Source organism: Malaclemys terrapin, chromosome 8 (assembly GCF_027887155.1).
Source record: "Malaclemys terrapin pileata isolate rMalTer1 chromosome 8, rMalTer1.hap1, whole genome shotgun sequence".
In the NCBI taxonomy this organism is placed as follows: Eukaryota; Metazoa; Chordata; order Testudines; family Emydidae; genus Malaclemys; species Malaclemys terrapin.
Genome location: NC_071512.1, coordinates 106,686,911 through 106,710,789, shown reverse-complemented (window position 1 = coordinate 106,710,789; position 23,879 = coordinate 106,686,911). Strand labels below are relative to the sequence as shown.

The 23,879-nt window shown below is 48.4% G+C and overlaps 2 protein-coding genes across 4 annotated transcripts in view; both read right to left on the bottom strand.

The window, feature by feature from the left end:
• Nucleotides 1–7,984, bottom strand: part of CCDC17 (coiled-coil domain containing 17) — a 38,923-nt gene extending 30,939 nt beyond the window's left edge. Inside the window, exons 1-6 of the mRNA XM_054038492.1 lie at nt 7,915–7,984; nt 6,782–7,057; nt 2,759–2,911; nt 1,749–1,811; nt 839–968; nt 249–405 (exon numbers count right to left, since the gene is read on the bottom strand). Of these exons, the coding sequence (XP_053894467.1) occupies nt 249–405; nt 839–968; nt 1,749–1,811; nt 2,759–2,911; nt 6,782–6,970 (692 nt within the window). The 5' untranslated portion in view covers nt 6,971–7,057; nt 7,915–7,984. The remainder of the gene's footprint in view (nt 1–248; nt 406–838; nt 969–1,748; nt 1,812–2,758; nt 2,912–6,781; nt 7,058–7,914) is intronic.
• A 10,415-nt stretch (nt 7,985–18,399) lies between these two features.
• The window catches only part of GPBP1L1 (GC-rich promoter binding protein 1 like 1), a 49,833-nt gene continuing 44,353 nt past the window's right edge, over nt 18,400–23,879 (bottom strand). For all 3 annotated transcript variants that reach the window (XM_054037460.1, XM_054037459.1, XM_054037461.1), the window contains 4 exons: nt 22,989–23,147; nt 20,536–20,660; nt 19,564–19,666; nt 18,400–19,316 (listed from right to left, as the gene is read on the bottom strand). In XM_054037460.1, coding sequence (XP_053893435.1) covers nt 19,170–19,316; nt 19,564–19,666; nt 20,536–20,660; nt 22,989–23,147 — 534 coding nt within the window. In that variant the 3' untranslated portion in view covers nt 18,400–19,169. The remainder of the gene's footprint in view (nt 19,317–19,563; nt 19,667–20,535; nt 20,661–22,988; nt 23,148–23,879) is intronic.

The following is a 23,879-nucleotide window of genomic DNA, read 5'->3' as shown; positions in this document are numbered from 1 at the left end:
CCCTAGGGGGTCTGTGTGCGAGACTGTGCTATAGGGAATCACGATGCTGCAGGCTGACAGATCACAGCATCGGCCCCACTCCCCTCCCCTCCCCGTGGTAGCAACACAAGCTCTTCCTTCCACCTAGAAGCGAGAGAGACACCTCCTGCCAGGCCAGGGATCAAGAGACCCAGGAGCAGGGCGTGGCGGGGGGCTCTCCCAGCTCCCCAGCAGTGCCATACTGCCCCCACACTAGGCTGGGTCCTCACCTCGTGTCTGCAGCCTGCATGAGCCCAATCTGGTGTCTTAGAGCATCCAGCGCCAGCTGGTTCTTCCCCTCCTGGGCCTTCAGCTCCAGCAGCAGCTGCTCGACGTGCGTGCTGGAAGAGTTGCTGAGGGCCAGCTCCGACAGGCGCCTGCGGATTTCTGCGGGACACAGGGATAGCCTCACTGCACGAGACGCCAGTCGGTCCAGCGGGATCCCCGCCTCTCTCTCTGCCAGGCCGCATCACAAACACAGTCCCGTCTCCCTGCCTCCCACCTGATTGGATCTGGATCTCGCTCCAGCACATCCCTGGACGCCGAAGGCGGCTCTGGTTGCTGGAGACCCAGCAGGGGTGTGTGACCCTACCCGGTGGGTGTGGGGTTCTCCCATCCATTTAGTGACATCCCCCTCTTCTCTGGGATGCCCGGGCCAATGGGAACCATGCGTCAGCCCACGTACAGCGTCAAGGCTGCCTGTCTGCATTCGCCTGCCTCCCAGGATGCTCCAGGCTCGCTGCCCCACTGCTAAATGGGAACAAGTATGAAGGGGGGAGAATTCAGCGTAGGGGCAATGTGCATGCTCCCCTCCTCCTACCCTCTCCCTGCTGCTCCAGATGCTGGTTCCTGGCCTGGATAGCAGCCATCTGGTGCTCGTGCGCCTTTGCTATCTCCTGCAGCCGCTCCCTGTACCCCTGCCGGTGGGAAATCCGACGGCCGGCATCCTCCTGGAGGACAAACAAAGCCCACAGGAGCAGAAAGCACAACAACAACCGGAGCCAGTTCAAGTCAACCTCCGTGCAAGGGCGGAGGAGCCCATGGGGTGCGGGTGATGACCCCATTCTGGACGAGCTCAAAGGGCCCTCGACTGGCTCAGCCAGGGAAGGGCGACAGACGTGCTGTCTGCCCAGTTCACACGCGACACAGGGTTAGGGGCCCAGATTTAAACCGGAGGAGGCTGGGAGCAAGGTGTGGGGGGGTCCCCAGCTCTGGAATCTGCTCTCCGTTCTGAGCCAGTAGAATCAGGGTTCAGCGCGAGGCTCATCCCTTCAGCCACCAAGGCGGGATGGGACGCACTGGGGCTGCTCTAGCTACCTGTGGGTCTCGTTAAGTTTGCAGAGTTGCCAACTCTCACGACCTGGGGATTTTCTTAAAGCCGAAAGCCTTGCTCTGCCCATAACCTCCTCTCTCTCACACCCCAGAGTGGCTTCAGCACCATCACTGAGAGAAGGCTGTTGGGTCCACAAACCCCAGGTCTATGCTAAGTGTTTGTGAGCCATATCTGCTGGTCCCCAACTTTTAACTAGGTACATATGTAAACAGTCGCTCTAGCGACAGGAGTGACTTCAGGCCCCTGCAGACCTGGGCAGGATCTGAACCACTGACCAAAAGCCTTCTCTCTGTATCCCAATGTTCGAGGCGTTCCAACGTCTTCTGCACGGGTTCTAATTGCCTCCCCTTCCCTGCATATTTTCCAAGTCACAGAGTCGCCGCTTGCTTGGGTTTACCTCTGGCTTCAAGGGTGGGAGAGCAGGGACAGTGTCCTCCAGAGACATCCTCAGTTTGTGGAACTGTTAAAAGAAACAGAAGTGATCATGTCCTGACAGACATTCCCTCCTTTTGTATCAGCACAATATAAAAGCTAGGATAGGGACCCAGAGGTAGCTAGGGATTGCTGATGCATTAAACCCCTTCAAAGGTGCTGGTGACAGAAATAACTCAGCTAACCCTGAAGACACTTTAAAGGTACAAAACAAGTGACTGAATCTTTACCACACACACACACACACACACACACACACACACACACACACCAGTGTTATCTCATGTCCCTAGAAATGTCAAGGGTCTTTTGCTATCTTTTCAAATCACCCCATGATTTCCCCGGAACCCCAAAATACATCAGCCAAGAACCCAGGGCCACACTTATGGAGACAAAGTGTAGCAACCTGCATGGAACTCAGAGGGAGGAGCACAGGTTGCAGGAGGGAAGAGTTTGGAGAAAGCACCAGGCCGTTAGTCTGTGTGTACATGGCTGGAAGACTTTGCTGCAGTTGCAGCAGCTCTGTAAACAGTGCTCTTCATAAAGAGCTAATTTAGTTTGACACGCATGGAGTCCTTTCAGGATATTACCCGGCACACAGTACATGAAACACAAAGGGTCACTCCCCCATCCACCCGGTGCTGTGGTGTGCAAAGCAGTACTGGTGACTCCTGAGTTCGTGCCAGGTGGGGTGAAACTCTCCCCTCAATGTGCTGCTTGAAGTGCACAGGACTCAGATTTGCATCCCAGGAGCGTGTGGAAAGGGGCAGCAGCCTCCCTCACCCACACAGGATGCTCAATTGCCAGAAGCGTCCATATCCCATCTCCCGATTCGGTCTCTGGACCCTTGGAATGGGGATCTATGGGATGCACGGAGGAGCTGTGGTTGGGAACCGCGGAGGGTGAGGACCCAATGTAGAGAAGCAGGGAGCTCCGAATTCCAGCCCAACTGTCACCATCGCTTGCACTCAGTACCTCCTCTGTCAGCTTCTTCAAGGCCCGGCTGTCTGAGGGGCTCCCTTTAAGCTCATAGCCTCCGAGAAGGTTCCTCTCGCGGTCGCTCAGGAAGTCCTGCGGCTGCTGTCCCAGACGGACTCTCCTCACCCGCGGGTCGCCCAGCTGCCGCTGCTGGAGCAGAAAGCAAAGGAGCATAGCACAGGTGAGCGACAAACGCACGGGCCCATTAACGTATGTGCGCGTGCGGGGGAGCAGAGCTACATCACCTGGAGCAACAGGTCTCAGACTAAGACCTGGGAAACCTGCACTGGGTCTACGACCTCCAAGACTTGGATCCGTGCAGCTGTAATGGATTCTTACTGACACTGTACTTTAAACCAGGGGTTCTCACTCTTTTTCTTTCTGAGCCCCCCCCAAATGCTATAAAAACTCCACAGCCCACTTGTGCCACAACTGTTTATCTGCATATAAAAGCCAGGGCCGGCATTAGGGGGTAGCAAGTAGGGCAATTGCCCAGAGCCCCACACCATGGGGTCCCCACAAAGTTAAGTGCCTCAGGCTTTGGCTTCAGCCCCCGGTGGCAAGGCTGGGAGCCCTGGGCTTCAGCCCCACACTGCGAGGCTTCAGCTTTCTGCCCTGGGCCCCAGCAAGTCTAACACTGGCCCTGCTTGGCGGCCCCCTGAAACCTGCTCGCAGCTCCCAAGGCGGCCCCAGACCCCTGGTTGAGAACCGCTGCTTTAAACCATTCCTCGAGCCACCTGGCCGCAGCCCCTACGCCAGGGGCGAGGGCCTGGCCCCCTGCAGTCAATGAGGAGTTTTGCCACGGACTTCAGGCAAGGAATACGTGCACCAGTCTGAGAAACGCTGCCTTTGGAAATCTCCGGCTTCGTTTCCATGTGGCCAGCTGCATGTTAGGGTGATCCCCGTTCTCACCTAAAGGGGTCACTGCTTTAGCTCAGAGCTGGGGCAAAATAGCGAAATTTGATTACCTGCCCCACCCCCCAGCCAGGCCGCCTCCCAAAAATGCAACACACCAGGTGAATGCCCCTCTGCAATATCTATATGCCCCCAGGAGGCCCTTCAGGACTAGGGACGGGCTGAAGGTCCAAGTGACAGTCCCATGTTCTCCTGCGGGGGGATACGCTGCTCGCAGCAGGAAGTGGAAGCTGTATGGAGGAAGCTATGGTGATGGGAGTGGGCGGCAGGGATGAGGTGCTGGGAAGCCTGTGAGACGGGCTCAGCCTCTCACAAGAGCAGCATAGAGCCCAGTATAGCATCTTCCAAGCCCCCTATGAACATTCATCAAGTCTTAATGCCCCACAGTGAGGTGGGCAACTACCATTATCTTTGCCTCACAGGTGGGGAAACTGAGGCATGGAGAGGGTAAGTGAGTCATCCAAGTCCACAGAGCCAGTCAGTGTCAGATCCAGGATTAGAATTTAAGAAGCATCCAATTCCTATAGGGATGGACACCAGTATAAAAACCCCAGTGAGACAGACACATCTATAGGAGCTCACGGCTCCCAGGTCAAACACTCAGACCACTAGACCCGGCTGCTTCTCTACCAGCACCGCTCAGCCTGTGGGGCTGTGACCAGCAATTATCTGGGGAACGGACGTGGTAATTCTACAGCATGTTTAGGTCCTTTTATCGTGCCTACCCAGCAAGGTACCTGAACACCCATTTGTTTTAAGATCAGTGAGAAACATCTTTTGCAGACAGACAATCTAAGAGCTGTGACGACTCTGAATCTTGGTGCTGTCTGCCTGACATCAACGTTAGAGAGCCCATGGGGTACCCACTGCAGTGAGAACAGTGTCTGGAGAGGAGTGTTGAATTTTGGCAGCATGTACTATTTGGCCACCACTCGCCACTCCAGAGGTGGCTGCATTTTCCACAGAGCTATAGAGCACTTCAGGGTGGACAGCCCTGTAGAAATATAAGCGATGACAATGGAATCAGAGTGGGGAGGGATTATTTGCATCCGGATCCCTTCTGGAGTCTGTCTTGCTTATTTGCACCCAGCCCGCGGAATTCAAATGCAGGAGGCTTTGGGGAATGGACCGGGAGGGGGCAGGGCTGGATTACCCACTTGTTTGCTTACATGCTGCCATCTCCTAGCAACTCAGCCGACAAGCCTGGCACAACAATAGGTTTCCGTTGGGGAGCGAACGGCTCTTTCCAAGGCTGGTTCGTGCCAGGGCTCACACCCACTGCCAGGTCTAGCAGAGCAGCTTTTCTCTCTTCCCAGCAGCTGAGTGCAAAACAGGGTCTCCACAGGTTGCCTGGTGGTGAACGCGCTGTCCCCTCAGCAGGGGAGAGAACACACACGGAGGGGATGGGAGGAAACCCTCTCCCAGAGGGCTCAAGCCCATTGTGCTAGGGGCTGTACATACACACAGTGAGGCAGCCCCTGATTACATTAAGAACATAAGAATGGTCATACTGGGTCAAACCAAAGGCCCACGTAGCCCAGTATCCTGTCTTCTGACAGCGGCCAATGCCAGATGCCCCAGAAGGAATGAACAGAACAGGGAATCATCAAGTGATCCATCCCGTCGCCCATTCCCAGCTTCTGGCAAACAGAGGCTAGGGACACCATCCCTGCCCATCCTGGCTAATAGCCATTGATGGACCTATCTTCCATGAACTTATCTAGTTCTTTTTTGAACCCTGTTATAGTCTTGGCCTTCACACATCCTCTGGCAAGGAGTTCCACAGGTTGACTGTGCATTGTGTGAAGAAATACTTCCTTTTGTTTGTTTTAAACCTGCTGCCTATTATTTCATTTGGTGACCCCTAGTTCTTGTGTTATGGGAAGGAGTAAATAACACTTCCCTATTTACTTTCTCTACACAAGTCATGATTTTATAGACCTCAATCATATCCCCCCTCAGTCGTCTCTTTTCCAAGCTGAAAAGTCCCAGTCTTATTAATCTCTCCTCACATGGAAGCTGCTCTATACCCCTAATCCTTTTTGTTGCCCTTTTCTGAACCTTTTCCAATTCCAATATATCTATTTTTTGAGATAGTGCGACTATATTGCACACAGTATTCAAGATGTGGGCATACTCCAGATTTCTATAGAGGCAATATGATATTTTCTGTCTTATCATCCCTTTCTTAATGATTCCCAACAGTCTATTCGCTTTTTTGACTGCCGCTGCACATTGAGTGGAGGTTTTCAGAGAACTATCCCCAATGACTCCAAGATCTCTTTCTTAACTGGGAATAGCTAATTTAGACTCCATCATTTTATAGATCTAGTTGGGATTCTAAACCGATGAGAGAAACCAATGCTCCAGAACTGTTAGAACTAAGTCAAGATGAAAAATTACCTGAAAAAACAGAGTTTGTGCCCTTTTTTGGTTCACGGTTTATCCCCAAAGTTCGGGGGTTTGTTCCCTAATGTATGAAGGTCCCACCCCCACCCAGAAAAGTGTGCTTTTTCCTGCTTGCTTTGTACATTAGAATTTCAGGTCTCTTCTGCCCTGGAAAACTCTACGGATGACTGGAAAGCTACTGAGTTTATGACTGCACAAGTTCTGAGAAAGGAGAACCTGACAGAGGGCGAGTGAGTTTTAGCCAGATGGTTTCAAGCTGTTTGGTTTTGTTAACTCCTCTTGAACTCAAAAATCTAGCTGACAAAGTCTCTTTGCTAAGGATTCGGCACCTCCCGTGTTTCTGTTTAGGGCTGAGAGAGTTCCCAGCGCAGTAAGTGAAGTCCATGATGAAGAAGCCCAGCCTAGACGGATGCACCAGCTGAGAAAGGGATTTGAGAACCTTCCCTCTTTTCATGCTTCGGGCCTGCTCCAAAGACATTTCCCACGCTGCATGCTGGGAAGAAAACCTCCCCACACTCCCTCCAAGGCTCTTCTTTGCCATATTTCTGGGGTCTAGCTACCAGTGGGGAGGGAATGAGCAGGACAACTCAGTGTTCCCACACCAGGCAGCATTCAGAGCCTGCCCTAGCAGTGGCTGCCTGGTTAGCTGCACATCCCCGTAGACCAGCCCTTGATGCAGGAAAGGGCTTTGATTACCGTGTGGTCTGGAGTGTCTGTGTTCCTGGGCATCTTCTTCCCCTGCTCCCGGTGTCTGGCATTGAGAGCAAAGGAGTCGCCTGCTGCCTGACGGCCAATGCAGAACTTCTCCACGTGCTTGTCCAGCAGGTGCTTGGAGCGGAAGCCCATGTCGCAACTCGGGCAGCGGAAAATCCTCAGGGCCATCATGCTGCATGGGAACAGGGGCCCCAAAGTGCCTAGTTCTCCTAGGGGGGCCTTTCCCCCAGGTCCGCTGGTCACAGCTGCTCCGAATACCTAACCCAGGAGCAGAGTCAGATAAACAGACGAGGAGCGTTTAGGTGGCCGTTTCCATCCTCAAGGTAACTCGCTAACCCTCCCCAACAAGAGGCAGCTCAGCATCATCATAATTTCCCAACCAGCTCTAATTATTATCCCCATTTTACTGATGGGGAAATAGAGGCACAGAGAAACCACAACAGGAGTTGGTGTTAGCGCTGGGATTAGAGCTTGGCTCCTACCCCCAAGCTCAGTCCCCTAGACCTCCCTGCCTGAGACAGGCGGGCACCAGGCTGGAAAGGGAGCCCCTAAGGAGATAGACACACTCCGGGACAAAACAGAAATAAAGTTACTAGGGACACTCCCCGGTTTGGGGGTAGGGGAGAGACCAAGCTTCCTTCTCGCTAGTTAGATGCTGCAGCCATGTCCTTGCCCAGGATGCTCCAGCAACTGGGGCAAATGAATTTTTGTAAGGCTTCAGGTTTCCTAGGTGTCTAATGAACCTGCTCTCCTACTGCCCCATTCCCTGAGGGTGGGGGACGGATGGGATGACTCCTCTCTCCCCCTTATTTTTGGTCTTGCCTGCGTCAGGCTGGGTGTGGGAGAGGCCAGCCCATTCTTGCCCTGGCATGGGGGACAGCTGTCTGCCAATGCCCCCAAGTTATTCATAGAATATCAGGGTTGGAAGGGACCTCAGGAGGTCATCTAGTCCAACCCCCTGCTCACAGCAGGACCAATCCCCAAATCCCTACATGGCCCCTTCAAGGATTGAACTCCCAACCCTGCATTTAGCAGGCCAATGCTCAAACCCCAGTTCAGGGGCAGAGAATCATTGCGCCACATGGTTCCACTGAGATGGAGATTCAAGGACTGACCTGTTCTGCAGCTGAGTTGGTTTTAATGGTCCCATGCGGGGACTGCCGAGCTCCGGCTTCAGGGCTGTGAGCTGCCGTTGCTAGGCTGGTAACTGGGGGTGGTGCCAGACCAGGGAGAGGAGGCGAGGAGCCAGGCCTGTTAGCAACAGGAGGATTACCATGGCTGTGGCCTGTTTGTGTTTGGCCAGGTGGCCATTGGTAACAGGGTCACTGGCAGAACAAAAGGTTCCTAGCATTGAAGGGAGATGAGCTGGTTCGACAGTCAGAGCAACACAGGAGAGGGACAGGAACACACGGAGCAACAAGCCCCACTAAGCCATCTTGTAAGGACTCTTTATGGGGGAAATTGCCATCCAAGGGGTCTCCCTTAGAGAGTTGACAGCCAGGCAGGAGCCGGGGGTGTGTGTGTGAGGATGATGCCTGCTGCTTTCCAGACACCCCGAAACGAGAAAAACGTCCCTGCTCGTTGTGTAGAAGGGCTGCCCAGGCAGGTGCACAGACAGTGCAGCCTTCGGGGATCCCAAAACAAAAGTACAGAAGAGAAAGTTGAATAAAACCTTTGCCCAGCCTAAGGGGCCACCTTAGGAGGAGCTTGAGGGACACAGTGTGGTTCCTCTGAATGCAAGCAGCTCATGAAGGGGAGTGATCCGGCCGTGCCATTTTCTGCCAAGGCCTGGATGTGACCGAACCGGATTCCCAAGAAGAGGACACCACACCCCCACTGAAACAGGCATCACAGGAATATTTTTGCAGAGCACCCAGGCTCCAAACAACACGTTCTGTTACACCCAGGCCACCTTGCTGCCTCCAATGCAGTGCATATTGAATTTCCCATTACCTAGTGCGACTTTGCAAAAATGGTCATGAAAATTTACCAATCCCCATGTTTTTAGTGATGAAAACTTTGTACTTACCCATCCACACAAATGACTTGCCCTCGCTCAGGAGGAAAACAACATTTTGTAAAGCTGGCATAGTGCAAAAAGATGCATCTGGAACAAAATCCCCCACTATCCATGTCTCATTTCTTTAGACCTCAGCTTCTTTAAGTCCTGCATCATAAATGGCATTTGATGTGATTAGTACCTACTGAGAAGTGCTGTTCTCCAACAGTCAGACATCTAGACTTTTTGTAAAGGAGAAGGGAGCGCAGTAACCATCTCTGCACCATGGCACTTGCTGACATACCGAGTTAATGGGGAGATGTGATGAGTGGGAGAGTATAGGCTTCCCTTCCTTGTTTTAATGGGAATAGACTCGATCATTAGACATTTATAAATGATGCAACCGAAACACCCCTTTATCCCATCAGGCCTTTAACCTCCGCTGTAGCCCTGAGGCTGATGATTCTGCGTACTTCATTAGGGGAACTAAGAAGCAGTTTTTATTTAGAAGTTCCCCATGCCTTTATGTGGGCAGCTGCAGGCCCCTTGCTCTGCAGTTGCCTTCAGCAATGCACAACACACTGAACCGGTTTTCAAAGCAAAGGAGATAAAATAGGATTATTAACTGAGTTAAAGGGTCACTTCAGCAGTTGAACTACAGTGGGAGAGTGGAAGTACAGTGAAGAACATATAGTAACAAAAGAATTATCTGCTGATAATGAGAAATCACCAAGGTAAAAACTTCTTCATGTAGCTGACATGGCCTCAGATTCCTTTACACATTGGTGAACGTATGAGAGCTCAATAGGAATCCAACCCTCCCTTTACAAATCCCCTCAATGTCTCTGGCAGCCTGCCACTCAGAGCTATACTGGTTGAGCTCCCCTGTAGATGTCCAATGTCATTCTTCATTGCCCTCTGCTAGATTTAACACCTCTCTGCAAAAGTTTGAGGGCCTGAAGATGACACGCTAAACACAGGGGAAAGCCTGCAAGAGCCTGGCCCTGCTGCCCCCTCTCTGTCCCCCTAGAAGTTAAAATTACAGCTATTCATGCATCCGACGAAGTGGGGATTCACCCACGAAAGCTCATGCTCCAATACGTCTGTTAGTCTAGAAGGTGCCACAGGACTCTGCTGCTTTTACAGCTATTCAGAACAAAATCTAGTCACTGCCCTGCAATGCCTCAGCTACTCTGTAGCAGGCTACAGAAGTCTGTATGATTGAGATCAGTACCAAGAGCTCTACAGAATTGTGAGCCTTTGACTCAGCTAATCAGTAGAAGGGGGGCTTGTTGAGCCTGCCAAACTACCGTTTAGGGTCAACTCCCCTCATCCCTCTGGAATGCTCAGTGCATCCCATCTTATGTACTTCAGACTAAGTTCTAAGGAGATATTTTTAGGTTTTGTGTACTGTACACAACAGCCCAAATCTTTCCTTGGAACAACACAGTAATTCATCTAAGAAGCCAAGGCCACTGGTGAGAAACCCAGCATCCTCTTCCAGTGGTTGGAATTCTTACTGAACTGCTATCCTTGTACCCCGTTGTATTTTGTATCTACCTCTGGCTAATGGGTTCCTGATCAGCCTAGAGCAGGGGTGGTGCGCTGAGTCTTCATTTATTCACTCTAATTTAAGGTTTCGCATGCCAGTAAAACATATTAACGTTTTTAGAAGATCTCTTTCTAGAAGTCTATAATATAGAACTAAACTATTGTCGTATGTAAAGTAAATAAAGGTTTTTAAAATGTTTAAGAAACGTCATTTAAAATTAAATTCAAATGCAGAGCCCCCCGGACTGGTGGCCGGGACCCGGGCAGCGTGAGTGCCACTGAAAATCGGCACACGTGCCATAGGTTGCCTACCCCTGGCCTAAAACCTGCAGTCTGGCTGCCAGGATGGCAAAGCAACTTTTTCCCCTAATGTCCCGCCCACTCGTCAGGAGCCTCATAGTTCCTAGGGTTGGGATGTCTGTTACTCTACTTATCCAGCTATTTTCTGGGTTCACCTTGCCTGATCCTCTACAGATGCCAGAGTCTCCCCCATAAGCAATTGCAATATTTGTCCTTAATGGCCCAGCAATAGTGGAAATTATTCTGGGTGTCAGAACAGCTGTTGAGAGTGGATGAAATTAAGTCAGTAAAAACAGAAGGAAAGCTATTCCTTGCTGTACCTTCTTTCCCTTTCCTCAAAGCGTAGCTGTCTAAGGCCTTGTCTACATGCCAAAATTGCAGCAGCTTAACTTAAATTGATTTTAAACAGGCTTAGCTAAATCATTGTAAAGAGGTTACTCACCGTGTGCAATAACTGAGGTTCTTCAAGATGGTTGTCCCTGTGGGTGCTCCACTTTAGGTGTCTTGGCACCCTGCACTTCTAGTCGGAGACTTATGGTAGCAATGTCCCAGTTGACCTCGCACACGCAGCCATTATCCAGTTCTTTCTCTACCCCAGAGGATCGAGCAGAAACTCTGAAGTAGAGGGGAGGAGGGTGGGTAGTGGAGCACCCCCAGAGATAACCATCTCCAAGAACCTCAGTTACTGCACAAGGTGAGTAAGCTTCTCTTCTTCAAGGAGTGTCCCTGTGGGTGCTCCACTTTAGGTGACTGAAGAGCAGTGCCCCTCAGTGGAGAGGAGGGGCTTCGGAGTTGGTGTATGTACGGTGAAGAGCACGGATTGTCCAGAGTGAGCGTCTGCAGCTGACTGCTGCTCCAGGGCATAATGTTTGGTGAAAGTATGGGGCGATGCCCATGTAGCTGCTTTACAAATGTCAGTGATGGGTACATGTTTGAGAAAGGCTATGGATGTGGACATCGCACACACTCCACTAAGGCTAAGTCCAGAAGGAGCTTGCAGATTGTAATTTTGGTAACATAATTGGATACAATTAGAGATCCATTTAGAAAGTCTTTGTTTGGAAATGGTTTGGCCTCTTGATCGTTCTGTTGTGAATACGAATAGCTGGGAAGATTTTCTGAACGTTTTTGTTCTCTCTATATAGAACGCTAGCGCTCTATATAGGTCTAGCATATGAACAGACGCCTCCCTGTTGTTGGCATGTGGCTTGGGGAAGAATACAGGTAAGTAAATGGGTTTGTTGAGATGGAAGAGGGAGGCGACCTTGGGTATGAATTTAGGGTATGGGCGTAGGATGGACTCTGTCCTTGAGGAACATGGTATAAGGGAGGTGTGCCATTAGGGAACCCAACTCTCCCACCCTTTGTGCTGATGTGATAGTTACTAGAAAGGCAACCTTCATAGATAAGTGTAGGAATGAGCAGATCGCTAGGGGTTCAAAGGGTTTGCCCATTAGGGCACGGAGAACGAGGTTGAGGTCCCACATAGCGGTCAGGTCCCTTAATGGGGGTAAGTGTTCTCTATACCCTTGAGAAAACGTTTAGTCAGTGGATGGGTGAAAACAGTGAATCCGTCCACCTTGTTGTGAAAGGTGGTGACGGCTGATAAGTGCACTCTGTGTGAGCTAGTCAAGAGGCCCGATTTTTTTTTTTTAGTGTCAATATGTAATCAAGGATAGTGGGTAATGGGACCGATCGTGAAATGATTTGCTTGTCTCTGCACCAGACGGAGAATCTATTCCACTTGTGTGCATATGTTTTTCATATGGAGAGATGTCAGCTGATAAGCAGAACGCCTTGGACCTCCTTGGAAAAGCATGTTTCGAGTTCTGTCATCCCTGGATTAGCCAGACCTTGAGACCAAGTGTTAGAACATTGGTGGGACGGAGGCGTCCTGTATCCTGGGTCAGTAGGTGAGGCAGGAGGGCAAGGGTTCGTGATCGGACACGACTCAACGGGGAGATCGGGGGGAAGGCGTACAGGAGCAGGGCCTCCCATTTGATAAGGAAGGTGTCTCAGAGAGTTGTGTCCCAGTCCCGCTCAGGAGCAGTATTGTGGGCATTTGACATTGTGGGTCATGGCAAAAAGGTCTATTGAGGGGAATCCCAGTTGTTGGAATATAGTTTGCAGAATTTGTGGGTCTAGTTCCCACTTGTGCGTCTGAGAAGTTCCTGCTGTGGCCGTCTGCTGTGGCATTCTGGTTTCCAGGTAGGTAGGATGCCATGATGTGTATGCTGTTGGAGATGCATTACTGCCAAAGGTGAACTGCTTCTGTGCAGAGCAGTTAAGATCATACCCCTCCTTGGCGATTTATATAAAACAGTTCCCAAATTGTCCATGAGAATCTGGACAGTTTTGTTGCAGATCAGGGGGAGAAAGTGATGGCAGGTGTTTTGAACTGCTTGGAGCTCCAGTAGATTTATGTGGAGATTTGACTCCTCTAGGGACCATCAGCCCTAGATGATGATGTCGGCCAAGTGTGTCCCCCCTGTCCTACCAAAAGAGGCATATGTGGTGATAGTGACTAATGGGGTTTCCCGTTGGAAGGGAACGCCTAAGCAGACGTTTGTTTTGTCCACCATGTGAGCGAGTCTTTCACTCTGCTGGGCATTGTAAGCCGTCTGTTGATCGAGTGTCTGAGGAATGTATACAGTGCGTAGCCAGGTTTGTAGACTACTCATATGCAGCCTGGCATGTTTCACAACAAACGTAGTAGCCGTCATGTGTCCGAGAAATTGTAGGCATGTTCTGGGGGACGTTTATGGGCTGTCTTACTCTGTCTTACTTGTCAAATGTCTGAAATGGGCCATCTTGATTATCACTACAAAAGTTTTTTCTCTCCTGCTGATAATTGCTCATCTTAATTAATTAGCCTCTTAGAGTGGATATGGCTACTTCCACCTTTTCATGTTCTGTATGTATATATGTCTCCTTACTGTATGTTCCATTCTATGCATCTGAAGAAGTGGGCTGTAGCCCACGAAAGCTTATGCCCAAATAAATTAGTTAGTCTCTAAGGTGCCACAAGTACTCCTGTTCTTAATAATAATATAACATATGGAGGTATACCTATCTCATAGAACTGGAAGGGACCTTGAAAGGTCATTGAGTCCAGTCCCCTGCCTTCACTAGCAGGACCAAGTACTGTCCCTGACGGGTTTAACAGGCCAATGCTCAAACCACTGAGCTATCCTTCTCCCGGGATTAGGTTTGTTAAGGCAAGAAACTGTGGTTGGGGTAGCCGTGCTGATGCTGTGACACAGTCGAGGTGTGTGCTTATGAAGTCTAGTTGTGGGGTTTGGGTCAGGGTGGATTTCTATAGGTTGGTTTGTAACCCTAGGTTTGTAAATAGGGTTAAAGTGGTGTGAGTAGCGTGGACTGCCTTGTCTTATGTTGGTGCTTTTAGCAGGCAGTCATCTGGATAGGGGAATGTGGTCACACCTTGCCTGCGAGGATGTGCTACTGTAACGGCCAATACTTAGAAAAATACTCTTGGAGCCGTGGCAAGGCCGAAAGGAAGTACCTTGTCTTGGTAGTGTAGGTTGCCCCGAGTGAATCGTAGGAATCTCCTGTGTGCTGGGTGGATAGTGACGTGAAAGTAAGCGTCCTGTAGGTCAAAGGCCAAGAGCCAGTCTCCTTTCTCCAATGCCAAAATTATGGCTGCTAGGGTTACCATCCTGAAGCGCTGTGTTCTCACAAACTTGTTCAGTTTGCGCAAGTCCAGAATGGGCCTCCATGCACCTGTTTTCTTTGGACTGAGGAAGTAATTTGAGTAGAACCCCAGACCCCTGTGCTGAACCGGTATTAGTTCCACAGCACCTAATTCCAGGCGATGGTGTATTTCCTGCTGTAACAGGTACTCGTGAGATGGGTCCCTGAAGAGGGACGGGGAAGGGGGGTGGGTAGGTGGAATAGAAAGAAAGGGAATGGAACAGCCCTTCTGTATAATTTCCAGAACCACTTGTCTGAGGTGATGGTTCTCCAGACTGGGTAAAAGGGTGTAAAGCGGGCCCCAAATGGGCTGGAAATGAGAGGTGACTGGATCTGGAGAATGTGGGGCTCTTGTGTCCTCGACCAACACTCAAAACGTTTGTCTAGCAATGGATGGCTCAGATGTAGACAACTGCTCCAGCATCTGACGGCATCTCATCTGGCACTGCTGCGGCGTTGGTCATAATGTCATTGAGGCTGGGTGTATGGGGGAGGGCAGAATTGTTTGTTGTAGAATCTGCCATTTCTTTTTGTTTGCAGGAATATAGATTCCAAGTCTCTTTAGTGTCGCACAGGAGTCCTTCAGGGTGTGTAAGGAGACGTCAGTGCTGCCTGCAAACAATTTTTGCCCCTCAAAACGTAAGTCCTCTACTGTCGCCTGAACTTACCTGGAGAAGCCAGAGAGATGGAGCCATGAAGCCCTCTGCATGACAATGGATGGGGCGATGGAGTGAGCTGCCGTGTCAGCAGAATCCAGAGAAGCCTGCAGGGCCTTTCTGGTGATGAGGAAACCTTCAGGTATATCGGCCTTATATTCTTCTTTTTTGTCAGCTGGGATATGCTCAATAAAAGGTGACATCTGAGAAAAAAAAATGTGTGTACTTGGCCGGTAACACAGAATAGTTTGCTATACGAAACTGGAGGGTCGCCGACGAATAGGCTCTCCTGCCGAAGCGGTCTAGGCATTTCCAGTCTTTATCATAGGGGGTGGTTTTGGTCTGATGTTGCTTCCCCCCTTTGATTAACTGCCTCTACCACCAATGAGTTTGGGGTAGGGTGGGTAAACAAAAACTCAGCTCCTTTAGCCGGCACATAGTACTTCTTGTCAGATTGCTTACAAGAAGATGGGTCTGTGGCTGGAGTCTGCCATACGGTTTCTGCAAGGTCCATGATGGCAGCATTAATAGGATTGCTATCTTGGCTGACTAAGCAGCTTGCAATAGATCTGTCAGCTCATGTTGAGTCTCTGGTAACTCAGCAAGTGAGATGTCTAATGAATCAGCTATGCTTTTAAACAAATCCTGAAAGGATTTGAAGTAATTTCCCAACATGGGGGGAGGCGGCATTATTGTTTCGTCCAGAGACTAAGTTGGGATGTGGGTAGGTGGGAGGGGGTCACCCACTGGCCTGTCAGCAGATTCTTCGGCTTTCTCCTTCAGCAGTTCTGGGGAAGCTGGAGCAGATGGCGGAGACGATCGCTGTGTCCTGGACCTGGATTGGAGAGCTGGATGGTCTGGGCTCTGTATAATGCCCAGGGGTGCCAGTATGCCCATTTCTGTCTCCACTTCCTCCTCTTCATCACTGGAGAGAGGAGGGGCCGAGCCAGCGGGTGTAGTGATAAAGCTTGGCCCTGACCTGGCTGGGGTGCTACCATTTCCAAAGAGTGGAGTTCCCAGGTGGAAGCAGTGAGTAGGTCTGCTTGGCTGACAAACTGTCCTGGTACCGGGAGGCTCGGTGCTGGCAGTGCAGGCAAACTCAGGCTGGGAACCAGAGGGAGCATTGTTGGTGCCGCAGACTTGCCTTATTGTATTGGTGAAACAAGTGGTGCAATAGCGTTGGCTCTGTGCCTGAGGTTTCTGTTTCTCGGTGCTGAGCTAGGAGGCTTAGTTTTGCTGCTATGAGAGTGAGACCGCACAGAGACTTTTGCTCCTTGGGATGTCTCGGTACTGGACGGTCCTGGTGCCTCGTGGTCCGGCGCTCTGGGTGCTGTCAGTACCGTGGCAGTTTTTGCAGTCAGGGATCGCTTTTTGGAGGCAAATCCTGGTGTGGCGACGCGTGAGACCACTTTTTTGTGGCTTTGGTAGGACCAGGGTCCTTAGCAGCCATTTTTGCAGAGGACCCCATATCTGAGGCAGCTGCAGGGGAGGACTGGTCAGGTGGTGTCCTGGAGTCAGGGCTAGAGGAATCTCTCCATCATTAAAGGTTTTAATTAGAGGTTCCTGGCCTCTCTTGTCCACACTGAGTTTCTTGCAGTGGGGACACTGTTGGGTAACGTGCGTCTCCCACAGACAACAGACACACTGCGAGCGGCCATCTGTCATTGGTATTGAAAGTCTGCAGGTCAGACAGAGCTTGAGACCTGGAGAGCCAGGCATATCTGAGAGGCTAAGCTGAATAAAGAATGAGAATAGTTCCGGTCTAATGCCTCTTCAGCGACTGCCTGCCTGAGGTGGGGAGAGAAAAAAGGGGAAAGTTTTTTTGCCTTTTTTTAATGTGAAAACAAAAGAAAATAAATGGAGAGATAAACGAGGAAAATAAGCTGAGAAAAGGGCAGAGATTAAAGGAATATGAGAGCGGATAACGGTGCTGCTCTCGTTCTGACCGAAACCAAGGGCAGTAGAGAAGGAACTGGGTAATGGCTGGCTGCGTGCACGGGGTAGCTGCTCAGAGTGGCGCAAGACGGCTGCCACGCAAGCGCGGCCAACCGGGGCACTGCTACCACAAGTCTGCGACTAGAAGCGCAGGGCGCCAAGACACCAAAAGTGGAGCAACCACAGCGACACTCCTCGAAGAAGAATCTGTTGCTTCTTAACTTAATCCTGTTCCTAATAGACTTAAATAACCCTGCTGTAAACCAAAATAAAGTCCTACACAATCTTTCAGGTCAGTTTAACAAAATGTGATAAAAAAAAATCACACCTTAAGTTAAACTGATACAGCTTTCATGTAGACAAATCCCAGGACTGTAGCTCTCAAATCACACCTAAAGGAACTGGTTGATTTGATATGTGATTTATAGACTTCAACTTTGTTTCAGAAAGCAGAGTCAGATGGACCCCACAAGACTGACTGCTAGATAATAGAGGTAAAAATGTTTTCTTTAGCCCCCCACTTTATTAAATTATATCATTTTACTGTTACAGTTTCAAAGCAACAATGTGAACCCACTGAGGCCCCAAAATTGAAAATTAATGCAGTTTAGGATAACATTTTCCAGTGTATCTGGATTCTAAGTAGCTATTAAAAATGAATTCAAAGACCTACCATTGCATTGCTAAATGTATTAACATTTTACCATTTTCAGTCTGACCAGAAGCTATTTTAGTGGGATGTATTAAAAACCTCAGGTGAATTCTGGGCCCCACTGAGGTCAATGGGAGTTCTGCCATTGATTTCAATGGGGCTAGAATTTCACCTTTAGTATACAGCTTCATCTGACTGATCTGCAACCACATTTAACAAGTTAACATTTCGGTTGACAGTTTCCAAAGTTACTAGCATACAAGCTGAAGTTAAAGGGACACTCAGAGTTTAGGCCATGGATAGATTAAACACAAACTTTACCAACAAATAGAAATGTTTTCATGATTTTTTTAAAAAGATTTCAATTAAAAGAGCTTCATTTGGATTGAAAACAAACAACATCACTGCACTACAGCATGAGAAACTGGAAGTGAAAAATGACCAATCTAGCTTCATGGTCTATATTGTCTAAGTTGAGGGTGGGAGAGAGGGTGAGGAAAGCAAACTGCTTTTAATACTGTAGTAAAAATTAAATTGGATCTTTTTCTTTACATGCGTTTCAAAACAGGTAAGGGCTAACCACTATCCCTTCTAAAAAAGGTTAGCTATTGAATTATGAGCACCACAGAAAACAATGTTTTCAAAGTGGGAATAAACGGGGGGGGGGGGGGGGGGGGAGGGAGAGGGAGGGTTGGGGAGAACAAAGTGTTTATTCCCTGGTGCTATTAAAACCCCATAGTTCCATATTCATTTGAGGAAAGATTTCCTTCCATAAGAAAGACAACTAGAATTGGCAAACTGATGCAAAATATTTATTCCAAGTTAGTTATTTTTTGATGCAGTAGTTTTTTCCCCTCATACAGACTCAATGTGATAGTCACCTTTTTAAATCTGTAAATAATGTTATCAAAATAATCTTAATCTTTGAAATCTCACAAAAAATTTATATTTTACAATCCACCCTGAATATCAAGGCTGCAAGAAGAAGAACACAAACAATTCCTATGTCCAAATATTTTACAGCTGTACCCATAAAAGAAAACCACAAACGCCTGGTTAAGTGATGAAGCTCCCCGAGCCGCAAAAAAAAATAAAAAATAAAAAAAAGTCATGTTATTAGCATTAATTTAACACAATTAGAACGTCAATAGCCATTTTGTCATTGACAATGATTGTTTTAGCACATTGTTACCGCGCAACATTATGTAATGCGGGCGGCATTATTAGACGCTTGTTGTTGCAAAGATCAGTCAGTCACCTGTATCCTGCTTACAAGACTGAACTTGTGCATTGCCTGATGAGGGATTCTCATCATAAATTTGCTAGCTGCACAAACTTCTATTAAGCAGAAGGGCAAAACCAAAAGAAAAAGCTAAACAAGCCAATTTCTCTCTTCTTTGGGATACAATTATTTCCCTTGTGCATGAAGTATTCAACAACAAAAGAAAAACTTAGACTGGAGACAGAATAAACTCTGTTTAGTTTATACAACCCCAAACACATGTTGAACTATGAACTGAGTTTATTGGGTTGGTTTTATTTGTTTTAAATGTTTTGTGCCCACTTTCAGGCATCGTCATCTGACGTTTCGCTGCTACTAGTTTCTGTGTCTGAGTCCTCCAACTCTGTCTTAAAAGTGCTTCTCCAGTGGGAGAACAGGCTGGAGCTACGGCCCTGAAGAAATCCATTCTTCCCAAATCCATTTCTTCTTAGCTACAAGGAAGAAACATAAATAGATAAAAAATTCTGAAGAGTCAGGGTCAGAGACAATACACATGTTTATCAGTATATCTATTTTTCTAGTGGGGACAATATGTTTGTAAATTTTTCCCACTAGACAATCACTTTAAATCAATACACAAGTTCTATTTAGTTCTTTGTAATTCAGAACAACAGTCAAAGATGTGTGTGAAATCGGTGAGGAAGAAGCACCATCATTCTGGCAAGAGCTGTACTATACCTGCTCTGATTTAAGTTGGAACTCTCTGAGCTCATCCTCAGTGAGGGGAAGGTAGTTCTCATCATTTTCAGGATACTCCTGCCATCCCATTGCTTTCAGTAACCTGAATCATGAAAAAAGGGGTGAGGGGTTAAAAAGAATCAAAAAGGCAAATGGAAAAGTCAAATTTAACCAGGTGCATGATAAAGTGTGAGATTTTTCTACTCAACTACTACGATCCCTCCAGGAAGGGTTTTCTAGTTTTAGAAAACGCTATATAAATAATACTTTGCATTTAGACAGATAAGGAAGGTAAGAAAGAAGGCTAATGATTAACCCAGGGACACAGAGAAAGTATGTATGGCAGCCGAGAAAACATTAGAACTCAGAATTTCCTTATTCCTGGTGCCCTGATTAAACAGCTAGGTCACACTCCTCTTGCTCACACAACCAGAAGGCATATTTAGACATGCATGCAAGTATCTTCTTCCCACTTCTCATAGCTTTATAGGATTTGGGGCAATTTCTTATCAAATTAGCATACTGACAAAGCACAGCAGCATTCCAGGAAGAGTTGGGAGGAGAGATGTGGTGATATGTCATCAACCTCTGCACCCCCACATTTGGAAGTCCCTTCTGCAGATCAAGCAGAATAGCACTTGAGAGCCTGCCTGACCACCTAGTGTGGGAAAGAGCTAAGCCAGGCAGCACTAAATGACTTATGGATGAAAAGCTAGAAGAGTGCTAGAGGGTTAATTACAGAACTTCTGTAAAATCTTGGCCCCATTGAGCTCAACGAGGCCAGAATTTCACCCCAATATTTTACTTTCTGCCAGCCCCAGTGCCATAAGAAAGCCACACCCCTGCAGCTCAGAATATGCAAGACTATTGTTTTCTGGAGAAGAGAATCTTCTAAGCACCTGCCTTTTCCTCACACAATGTGACAAAATGATTTGTGAGACATCTTCAGCACATGTTCTGCTGTTGCCTCACCTGTGTTCTGCTTCCAGTGAATGAGACAGGTTCTCCCCCTCCTCCATCAAAGGGAGAGAAAGGCCATTCTGATGGCAATTCTCTTCCCAGTTTTCCTTTGGTTCTGGTGTGCTGCTGCCCTCCATCTAAACGAAAAATGTAAGTCAAATCACATCATTGAGAGACTGATCCTTCATGCATACAGCACAGTTCAAGTCTTGAAGCTAGCGTTCTTGAGTGGATGACTCCAGAGAGAATAAAACCCTTTATCTTAAGTCAGTGCTTCAGAGCACGAGTTGGTAACAGAAAGCAGTTGCCATCAGACATTGGTGAAGTGAGAGGGGCAAAGTGAGAGTTTGGTGGGCTGCAGTTTAATTTTTAAGGGACAAATGTCCACACCACATTACCACCATTATGGATTCAGAGATGCCAAAGACACTATGCGCCATGGAGACTGCACTCTGACCATTAGAGGTGCCCTTCTACATTAGGACAAACACTGGCAGAGCGAGGCACCGTCCTACCGGATGTGCAGAGCGTGTTCAATTTGCCAGGTCTGTCACGCCTGCACTTTCACCAGGGCCGAATTCATTTAAACTACTCTGGATCCAGTGTAGATTTTCTCAGTGTACAGTTTGTTGAACAGAAAGTAAACGGAAGTTGCAGGCTTTTTAAACTATGCTACCAGAACTAAGCTACATAAATGGAGATGTCAGTCCTGCAATGATATTTAAAGAGTACGCATTCTTCTAAAATATTGTTCCTTCCCATTTTTTAGAAAGCCCTCTTAGAATCCTGCCAATTCTAACCAAACGTTGCCCTTTTCCCTTTGCCATATATTTTCATTTTCTTCCTGCATTTCTTTAGGTCAGTGTTCTTCATTGCAAGGCCCGCAAGCCGGTGGCGGCTCCCATCGACCCTAAGTGCAGCTCCCTAAGTTCCCTGTAAGCTGTGTGGCCGTGCAGCAGGCTATAAATAGCTGCACAGCAGCTCTAGAGGGCAGCACAGCAGGGACCTAGAGAGGTAGGGGGTAGGTGGGAACTGTGAAGGGGAGCAAGCTAGGGCTTGCAGGGCTGCTGTGGGCCTCTCCCCTTCCCCTTGAGCTCTGTGCTGCCTGCCGGCAGGGGGGACAGAGGACCCCTTCCCCCAGAGCTCCGTGCTACCTGCCGGCAGGAGGGAAGAGAGGTTCCTCCTCCAGAGCACCACGCTGCCTGCAGGCAGGGGAGAAAAGAGGGCCCCTTTCCCCGAGCTCCGTGCTGCCTGCCGGCAGGGGGGACAGAGGGCCCCTTCCCCCAGAACTCCGTGCTGCCTGCTGGCAAGGAGAGAGACCTTCCTTGGAGCTAGTTGCTGCCAGTCCTCTGGCCCCAGCCCTGGGGCAGCCTGCCTGCACTCCAAACTCCTCATCTCCAGCCCCACCCCAGAGCCCGCACCCCAACCCTCTGCCCCAGCCCTGAGCCCCCTCCCAACACCCCAAACCCCTCATCCCCAACTCCACCCTAGAGCCCTCACCCCAGCCAGAGGGATGAAAAGAAAACAAAGGAACAAACTGACCAACGAACATTTGGACGGCTTACTAGGATTGCAATGACAGATTACAAATACTGCATGAACGAAGTCGAGGAGGAACAGGCACCATTTCGCTCATCCAGTTTTTAAAGTAAGTTTTGCATTATTCTGCTCTTTAAAAGTTTACTCACGTAGGTGCCTTTTTAATCCCATATATTTTCCTGGTTATTTTATAAAAGGAGTATTGTTTTATTGTACAAGTAGACTTCGTTTTAGTTGCACGAGTGGCTCTGTAACATTACATCATTAAGGAGTAGTAAGCATTGTGTAGTCGATGTGGCTCTCACATTGAAGGTTTTTTGCCAAAGTGGCCCCCACTTCAAAAATAGTGAAGAGCACTGCTTTAGGTTATGGCTTTTCTTTGTTTCCCATCCTGTACCGATATGGCAGCACAGATACAAGTGCTCGTTAATTAACAGCTACAGATGATCTAGCAGAGGCAACATGAGAGTTCAGAATGTTTGCGTTTAGGATCTACAACAAGTTACTTCTCTAACCCCATTCTGGAGAGGAGCTTTCCTAGGGAAAAATGTCAAGACATTTTAAAACAGATCAAAAATAAGAGGGCATTTTAAAATAGATAGTTGGCAGGAATGTACTCTGGCACATGGCAGCAGCCTAGAACGGAAGCTATTTGCAATTCTCTCTTGTGGCTACCGCTCAGGAAGCAGGATTTAAGCTACTACTGACCGTTCGGAATCTCCTTAGTTCCAGTCCCAGAAGCCTACATTTCTCTATCCAGAGAAGGATAAGTTCTACTCCCTACGTATGTGGCTAGTTGGCAGCCATGTTATCGCTGTGTAAATATAAAGCCACAATTTTTTTTTTTTAAACACACTGGTATAGTGTCTATTTGAAGTCCCTTAAAATATAAAATTCCCAGAAAGAAAAGTGGGCAGTCCTCTTACATCCTCCAACTTGTCACATTCTCTGTTCTCTGTGATCTCTCCATTCCTGTCATCTTTCAATGCCTTCAGGAATTCACTTTTCTTATCGGCGGTGCGACGCATCAGCTTAGTCAGACGCGAAGAGCTGATCTCAATGGGAGGGGTGGTGCTGGAAGGACTCTGGAGAAGTAAGGTGGAACATATTAGAGAACTTACCAAACACCAATTGAAGAAAAGCTGGGTTTGAGCCCTGATCAGGGTTTGTGTACACACCTTTTAGGACTGTATCTCCTGAGCTGACTGGCAATTTCCTACGAGTACTCAGTTCAGATTTCTACCAGAGAACTTGGCTGCACTGTTCCAAATCCACTCCCTTCCTCCTCACCAACCTGGAATGACTGTCTCCAACCAATTCTTTCTTTCTGCTGCTGCAACTGTTTCTTCATCTCCACTAACTCAGGCAGTCATGAATTTAACATGCTTGTTCTGCTCCTCACGTAATATGCTTCCTGGTAGTGTGAGCTACCTCACAGGCTCCCTGTCCGGTTAATTCCATCTCTGCTCTTGGAATGATCCAGGAATATACTGCTGATTCCTGCCTATTAGCAAAATCATTCCCCCAACTCCTGTTCTCTATGCCAAATAAAAGGTCTGTCCAATTAAATTAAACAAAACTGATCTCCTGAGATCTTCAGTAGTATTTATGACATGTGGTGGTATTCAATAATATGGCAGCTAGCTTTCAATTAGTTAACCTGTTTCATTTTTATAGGTGGGATTTACAATAAAAATAAATTGGGATTCTAGCCTCCTGACTTCCCCTCCGCCCCAAGTATTTGTCTGTTGTATTCATGTCTGGCGGTCCTTGCAGAAGACAGGAATCCTATTCTCATTAGTCTGGACTCTCCACTG